This window comes from Lithobates pipiens, unplaced genomic scaffold (assembly GCF_037356315.1).
Source record: "Lithobates pipiens isolate NorthernLeopardFrog02 unplaced genomic scaffold, aLitPip1_a1.2 Scaffold_3, whole genome shotgun sequence".
In the NCBI taxonomy this organism is placed as follows: Eukaryota; Metazoa; Chordata; class Amphibia; order Anura; family Ranidae; genus Lithobates; species Lithobates pipiens.
In genome coordinates, this window is record NW_027507790.1 from 75,380,182 (window position 1) to 75,389,312 (window position 9,131).

At 38.1% G+C, this 9,131-nt stretch overlaps 1 protein-coding gene across 1 annotated transcript in view; it reads right to left on the reverse strand.

The window, feature by feature from the left end:
• Positions 1 to 8,407, reverse strand: part of TMEM132B (transmembrane protein 132B) — a 790,326-nt gene extending 781,919 nt beyond the window's left edge. The window contains exon 1 of the mRNA XM_077461820.1: positions 7,968 to 8,407. Within this exon, the coding sequence (XP_077317946.1) occupies positions 7,968 to 8,034 (67 nt within the window). The 5' untranslated portion in view covers positions 8,035 to 8,407. The remainder of the gene's footprint in view (positions 1 to 7,967) is intronic.
• Between the last annotated feature and the right edge of the window lie 724 nt (positions 8,408 to 9,131).

The following is a 9,131-nucleotide window of genomic DNA, read 5'->3' on the forward strand; positions in this document are numbered from 1 at the left end:
CAGTCATGAACAGGTTAAACAAACCAGAGCAAAATCATCCTGTAGGTGGCACTATGCAACAAACTCTCAATGTAGCTTATTGGAATAGCGCTGCCTTCAGAGGAATATGTTAATGCTTTCATTTCCAGAAAATGATGTACCCTAAGCAATCGTGTGGACCTAAGCACTTATTGTAACTCGCCATACGAAAGGGTTAACGCATCAGCTACTCATTGGTAAACATATCCCACTTGGATAGTCTGAGCATAAAAATACCCTCAAAGGCTCAGTGGGATATGTAAATAGATGACCCATGTAAAAGATTCTATACTATCCGAAATCCATCCTTTGAAGTGACAGAAAGAAAAGACAGAGATGAAGAAGAAAACACAGCTCATCTGGGACAGGAGCACATTGACCCTTCCATGCCTTCGCATAACTGAGACAGCAACACAGCTGCCAGAGAGGACGGAAGCCAAGGAACAAGCGAAGACGCCAACAAAACAACAGCCTGATGTCACTGCCAAACTCATACACACCAGAACCAGGCTACATGCCAGGCACAAACCATAGTGCCACCGAGGTTGTGCTACTGTTATTGCCACAACCTCACCAAGGTGACCTCTTCTTAGGTGGAGATGGAATAAGCTGCCGGGTGAGATAGCCCCCTTATATCTGTACAACTTTTGTTGCTTTCCCAGCATAATAAATCCAAGCTTGTTCAAACCCCTTTTAAGATTAATTTAATGTGTCCCGGATGCACCGAAGCATTAACAATCCCTGTCTGTTCTTCAGTCCAGTGACAAAGTGTCATGTTCTCATTACATCTTCCAGCTTGAGAGTGTTAATGATACAATTGCATAAACGCTTGTCACTTCTGGAAGGGAAAGGATTAAACTATGGCGGGTAAGAAGATAAAACAACAAATTATTGCACAGTTCTTGGCGAAATGAAGAATGCTTTCATCAGCAGAAGAGAATTGAAAATAAAGACCATCAAGTATTTGTGTCTTGGGAGGTGAACACAAGCATTAACACTTGGCCCTTGACCCTTGTGTGTTAATGGTAAAATTAATACAATTCTAGATAGATAGGTAGATAAGATTAACACATTCATTGATGCTTGCTTCTTTAGGGGAAAACTAATTATAAATAGATAGATGGATAGATAGATAGATAGATAGATAGATAGATAGATAGATAGATAGATAGATGGAGAGATGGAGAGATAGATAGAGAGAGAGATAGATAGATAGATAGATAGATAGATAGATAGATAGATAGATAGATAGATGGAGAGATAGATAGATAGATAGATGGAGAGATAGAGAGATAGAGATATAGATAGAGAGATAGATAGATAGATAGATAGATAGATAGATAGATAGATAGATAGATAGATAGATAGATAGATAGCTCGCTCTGGTGTTACTACTACCTGAAGACATAGTTATTTTTCTAACCTTTCCAAGTAAGGAAGCTGAATTTAGTTTGGGATTTAGCAGAATCCTTAGGGATCACAACAATGTTTATACAAAGATTTAGTCAACCAAGTCCAATTTCCTATGGACTTTTAATAGAAAGGAAGGACAGATAGTGCTTTTCCAATTACAAAAATAGACCATTGCTGTTTGATTGATTATGGAAATTAAGATTCAGTTTGATCAACTCCGCAGATGTGGAATCGATTTATCACTAGTTATGAAAATAGATGACAGATCCAGTGTCTTGTCAAGGAATCCCAGTGCCATTTTAATCTGCCTATTAAAAATAAAAAGTATCAGGAAAACATCGCTTGAAAAACACATAAAATTTAGATTGAACTCATGCCCCACACACTGGTCTGGGGTCTTCGCATTAGCGCTGCATTCAGAATGCTATACAGAGTTTCCTTGGTGTAATTATTAAGTAACTTACATTTGCTTCACAATTTAATTATGAGAATCAATGTTCTCCTCTGGTACAAAGACATATTAGAGATGAAATAATTTTGTTATAATCTACATCCTTGTCACAGATGTGAGGTCTGAATAAACCTTATTCCTAGAAACCAGAGACAGATGCAAAGATGATACTTTTTTTTTTAGGATTAAAATGACGTTTATTGTAATTATATTAGGAAATCCCTGAATAACCAAGGCCAAGTCACCCATCACAAACCCATAGCATCATCTGTCTTGTGACAGGCTCGGCCCCTAATGAAATCACTGAGTGATGGATGGTGTGTCTATTTCTGCTTCTTTTGGGTTTCTTTCCAGACAGAAGAGCACAGTACGGGGAATCTACCCAAGAATGAATGAGTTAAAGGAACTCTGTACAACCTGTTTAAGGTAGGGCTCCAGATGTGGCATAATTGCTTCTCTGTGCATCTCCATAATCAAAACCATGTAAATAGAGCACAGATTTTATCTACCGTTTCTAATGAGGTCATCAGATCGCAGATGATCACGTTTTTTTTTCATAATATTCTTAACTCGATAGTAGTTGCAACTTGGAAACCCAATGTTCTGGGTGTCTCAAATTTCAGCTACGACACTGATCTGAAAAATATGTGGTTCCCAATAAAATGTAATTAGATTATGATAAACAGGGAACCCCAAAAGGCCAGTTTGGGTGCAAACCCCCATCCTAAGCTCTTACTACTGATATCTATTTTATGTTCTATAGTTTTATATACAAAAACTTTTGATGAGAAAATACCATATAGTAATAAAATTCTTTATTCAATTTTAAAATAAAATGCTCTAACTGCCTTTTCAACTGCCCACCAGATACCGTGCAACCACAACTCTTAGTAGGCACTAACTTATATACCTAAGAGGAATAAAATCTATCTATATGATGAACATATAAATAAATACTATAGTATAATCGTCGTTTGTCGTGAGAATTATTGGCATTCATGTTTCACTCAACATATAATAAGCTGACCGAAATGGGAAACCCACAAGAAATGTCATTGTATTTGCAGAGAAAGCAATAGCAGGGAATGATTTGAAACATTCATTAATTGGTTAATGTATCAAACCTATGCAATTAAAAACAGACTGGGTCGATTTTCCATAGTGCAGGCAGCGTTGAGGTCCCCAATAAAACACAACAATTGATTTCATCTCGCCCGGGCTGAGGTTCATATAAAACACTGAAGACACTTTCACTGCAAATCCAGATATAGCAGCCTCTTTATAGACTTATAACAATAGACCTGTCTGATAACTGGGCTCATTTCTACAATAGAAATACAAAAGGAAATAAAGCTTCCAGCTGGATCCCCAGAGAGTTATAACTAGCATTACCTATGAATAGACACCTCAATAAAAGTCAACGGTGCACCGTCTCCTCTCATATGTTAGTGAAACAATAAAATAAAAACTTAGCTGGAATCAAATGAAGGAGAAAAAGAATCAGACGCACAAAAAAAAAAAAATGGGGGGAGGGATGTATAGGGACGACAGGGGACACACAAGGGAGATAGGGAATATGGAGAAATAAGAGATAGGCTTAGAAAGAGAGGAAAGGAGGGGGCAAAGAGACTGAGAAGTGTTAGGTGCGTACAGATGTCACTTTTAACGCCCACAGATCTAATTTCTTAGCACATCAAGGTGAAAACTAAGTCTGATACTTGCTACTATACAAGCCAAAATGAAGACACAGAATCTGCTGCATTCTACTTGTGTTTCCAATCTGAAAAGGGAGATTTCTACAGTAAATCTTTTTTTCGATAGGTCACAAAAATGAGGGAGCTATGGATACAATAACTACACCTGAGCTCACTGTACACAACGCCTTTCCAAATATAGCACAGACTGACTTATTAAATAAGAGTGCAAAGATCAGAGCTGTGCCGTAAGCTCTAGCAACTAAATTAGAAACCATATTCCACTATTCTGCCAACTATATACAGAGAGCAGATGGTTTCCGATTGGTAACCGCTGGCTATTGCACTAGGCTAAGACTGTCTTAACAAAGCAAAAAAAGCCACGAGCAAAGTACAGTAATCCATAGCAACCATTCAGAACTCATCTTCTATTGATTTGTCTGGTTTCTATGGGTTGGGGCACACTGCCATTGTTACTAGCTGTACTGAATAAACCTGGATATCTGCTTTCGAGGATTTATGCAGTGAAGATGTGGGATTTTTATAGCAGATAGATGTCACCCAAACAAAACTCCACAATGTGTTACCGTAGTCACCTAAGACATCTATGAGCTGACTTAAACATAGTGTCAGTAATAGAAAGGCAATTTCGATGTAGGAAGGCGTGCAAAGTGATCCAGGGTGTGTAAAATACTCTCAGTCTGCTTCTCTGCTATAATATTACAGTCCCCAACAAACTAATGAATCACAGCATGTTTGTATTGAGCTTGTCATTTGCAAAGCCAAATGCCTGTATTGTGCTGTCATAATGTAGCCTCAAGATGGTGAATCTGTTGGCAGAGCAATAAGGGCCCATTCACTGCACAACAGTAACTGCTACCAACTGTGCCCAGCTGCCAGGCACACAGAAGGGTATAACACATACAAATTACATGCACGTCAGTGAATTATGTATATCTGATTATACGTGTCACATGTGAATCACTGTTTATGTATTTGCCATTCACAGTAATTATGGTGTTTAGGCTAGCAGGATTCATTGCTCATTAGTGAGCAAGTCCAGATATCAATAGTAAAGAAAGAAAAAAAAACTTCAAAGTGACCATAAGTAAAGGGATGTATATTTATTTAGTTGCGTGCCCAAGGAATTTTAAGAATTGGCAAAGCTTGGCACTACATCAAACAAGGTACTAAGCAAACTTGGACACAAAGCAAAGAGGCGAATTCCCCTATATTGCACACAATGCGGACTTTTATGTGCTTCAAGCATCTTTGATAAATAGAGTGTGCTGTCTATACAAGACAAACATGTTACAGGCCTATTTAAAGGAAATTGCTGACTTTATTTTAAGAATTCTAGTTGCCCGGCTGTCTTCAGACTTCCTTTCTGAGTCTCCTGATCTGTATGCTTGTTACTGCCTTAGCATGTACTGAAGCCATTAGATCAGTATGACAGCCAGGCAATATGCATTTTCAAAGAGAGCTCAACAGTGGCATCCTCCATATTCTCTCAGTACAGGTTCCCTTCACTGATGCAGTGGTATGATAATGATGTCCAGTAACCAATCCCAACTTGAGTTTCAACACTATAGTGTGGTCAGACTCATCAAAGCCGGTCTTCAAATGGGTGGCTTTGGGTTACAGGGATTGCGCTTTGTTCTCTGTTATTAAGTAATCCTGCTATCTTGTCCTATCCCTAGCCTTGAGACTCCTCAAGTCATTCAACGTAGCCTGTAACTGATTACTTTATATAATCTCTGAGCGCCGATCTTGACAGAGAATAATAAGCACATTACTACGACCCAATGTAATGGCTGTCTAATCTCTATTATCCTCTATTCATTCAAAAATAATCATCATATAAATACATAGCCCATTGTTTCCTTCAGGCAGAGGTTTAATGATAATCATTTAAATCTATGTTTGGGTGATTTTTGTCGGAACACAAAAGAAAGAAGCATATGGGAAGAAGTGGGTATTATGGGCCGCTAATCTTAAAATTCAAACATTCAGACAATTTATGGAGGAATTTGCATGTTGTTTAACTTTCCCTCAATCTGATTGGTTCCCAAGAGCAAACATTACAGACTGGTAGGTCTGGCGAAATTTTTTTGCGTATTAGTATGTCACCCTTAATTTTTACTTCTCTGAGCTGAAACTTGGGTGCTGAATGCATTCCTGGGATAAAGCTACTTACATAATCAAAACATTTACAGTCGAGGCAGACTTTGACGAAACTAAACAGGCTGTCATTTGACTTCCAGATTCTGTATGCTGTGCAACAGATGAGAACCGACAAAAAAATCAAGATGCAAAATTTCAAAACAAACACAGATTTGACCTTCAAATCCTCCCATTTGTAAATCTGATCTCATAAATTCTACAGATGCTTTATAGACAAGAGCTCCAAGAATAGCAGCTTTGGCTGGTACATTATGCAGCTATCACAAGCCAAAAGAAAAACTGTGGAATCATGTAATTGGATGGCTGTGGTTATGAATATGCCCCCTGCCCCTTTAAAATGCAATTCTTCCGCAGCCAAAGGGCACCAAAAATGTTAATGTTATAGGCCCCGATGGGTTATAATGCAAACAAACATTTAACAGCCCTTAATGGAACCGATTTGTATGGCAGGGGACAGCCATTAACTATTCCCTGTGAACCTAATAAAAGATAATAAATGTTAAGGGAAAAGCACATGTGAATACTTGGCAAGTAAAACAACTTTTCTTTCCTCTTGCGGCGCTAGTAGATCTGATGTAATTGGGGATTAGTATTCTTTATTACAGGCGACCAGGCCAGCTTGATCCCTAAAGAAAATGCTCTACTTGCTTGCTGGTCTATAAGTTACTGTACACAGGAGGGAGCCAAAAGCTCACTATATATATATATATATATATATATATATATATGAAAACCTTGCAAAATCTTTTATGACTGAGTGCCAAAAGTTTATATAAATATATATATATATATATATATATATATATATATATATATATATATATATATATATATAAATATATATACTTTATTTATTTATTTTTGCTTTAATTCAGGGGCTTGAAAACTTATCTTTCATGACTGAGCAACAATAGTATATATATATATATATATATATATATATATATATATATATATATATATATATATATATTTATTTATTCAGGGGCATGAAAATGTATCTTTCATGACATAACTTTTGGCCAAAAAAATGTATATATAAATTTGGGGATCTTTTGGGGCTCAGTTACGAAAGATAAGACCCTATATATATATATTGGCTATTGGTGCTAAGTAAAAAAAATAAAAATTATATATATATATATATATATATATATATATATATATATATATATATATATATATATATTTAATAGTATATATATTTATTTATATATATAAACTTTTGGCACTCAGTTATGAAAGATTTTGCAAGGTTTTCAGGTATATTTTATATATACACATATATTTATTTATGTATATATATAGAGATATATATATATATATATATATATATATATATATATATATATATATATATATATCATTTATTTCTTTTTATTCAGAGGCTTGAAAACGTATCTTTCATGACTGAGCACCAACAGCCCATATATATATATATATATATATATATACCAGAAGATCCCCAAATGTATATATACATTTTTTTTGGGCTTGAGACTGCATGGCAAAAGCTCACTCCCTCTATCTATCTGTCTGTCCATATATATATATATATATATATATATATATATATATATATATATAGATCTATAGATCTAGATGTAGATCTATAGATATAGATCTGTATCTATAGATATATCTATAGATAAATATGTGTATCTACATCTATAGATAGATATATTTATATACCTATAGATATATAACTATATGTAGATAGATACTTTTGGGGCTAGAAAACTTATGATGATTGAACAAGAAAGTAGATGGCAGCACCCAGGGAAGTATAGTTTCCTTTTCTTGGAACTTGCCCTGAGATGATTATAGAAATGATTGGGCACACATAAGAAAGTCTGCTTGCTGCCTGATCTTATCAAGCATATTGTGTAGTAATGAACCTATTTTCCTGAACGCACATGTTGGCTATATATGAGGAAAATAAAGAAAGAAAGAAAGAAATAAGAAAGAAGTGTGGATCTCTGGCAGCATTGAAGAAGGGGGAGGCAGCGAAAGCTCCGGCGCTTCCTGAAGGATGTTTTGAATTGATGATGCTTTCCTTCAGCACTTTTATTAAACAAAGGGCTGTTGGCATGAGCCATTGAAATGAACTGTCACTTCCCCAGATGTGACAGCGCTAAGGAAGCATGCCGCCAGGGATGGGGGGAGAGGGAGCAGATGATGATGGGAGGAAGGAAAGTTGGACTTACCTTTGCACAGCAGGGCTATAGAGAGGAGGTGCAGGGCAGGGAAGAGGGAGACTATCCTCCAAGTCATCTTTCCCAGTCGGAGATCAGCAGCACTTGTATGACATGTCCTCCTCCTCCAGTGATCACGAAGGGCTGCCTTGATAATCCCAGTGGCTGGCTGCTGTCATGGCCAGGGGGGTAGGTAGGTAGGTAGACACGGGTGGGTAACTTTAGAAGCTGTTAGCCCAGCTGAGTAATATCCAGATCCATGGGGCCGGAGCGATGACTTTGTTTAAGGCATGTTTGGAGGATCCCCCCTGGTCCTGTAGAGGAGAAGCTGTGATGTCACCGATCCCTGCGATCCCTCCTTGTGTACTGTGATAGGGATGAGCCTTCACCTCTCTCGTGCAGCATCTTCCCCGACCCACCAGTGACAGCTCTGGCCGGGAGAACTCCCCTGCAACTCCTTGAATGTGAGAGGGGGCGGAGCTCAGTAGATTGGCAGCTTCTGTGTACCACTAGAGGGAGGCGATGGGGGCTGGGAGGTGTGGGCATAGCATGGCAAGGAGGGGGGGTGAGGGAGAAATCTCACTACACTTGCTGATGCTCTGTGCCACTTAGACAAGGAGGAGAGGGAAGAGTTAATCCATGGCACACCTGCCTGATCAGCATCCTAGGGCGATGTGCCATTTAAATGTCCTGGGTGCTGCTAAGGCTGCCCTTTCATTTTCTGCTGACACCATACCTGGTATCACACATCCAGCTGAGAAGGACCATCTATAGGAAACGAGCAGCGATTTAAAACTGAAGGCAAACATAATGGATTGTATCCTTAGGAGGAGGAAATGTGCAATGCTGCAACACACAGGAACAATTGGATTGCCCTCTCATTCCACTCCCATCCACAAGTGGCTTTTATGTCTCTTCTATATCGCACTTACCAGGCTACATCCTTTCTGCCATGGCTGCAAGGAACATAAAGATGATAAGGACTTGAATTCTTCCAGAAGATGTGTACGGAGCAGTGACATGTAGGGACCCTTCAACTCATCCATACCTCATCCACAAGCTGATCAGCTGCTGGACTTTGCTGGAAAACAGAGGAATTGACATTTAAAGTAGTGCTAACTGGTAAGGGTTTTACAACCCTAAGCCCTTGTACACACGGTCAGACATTCCGATGGA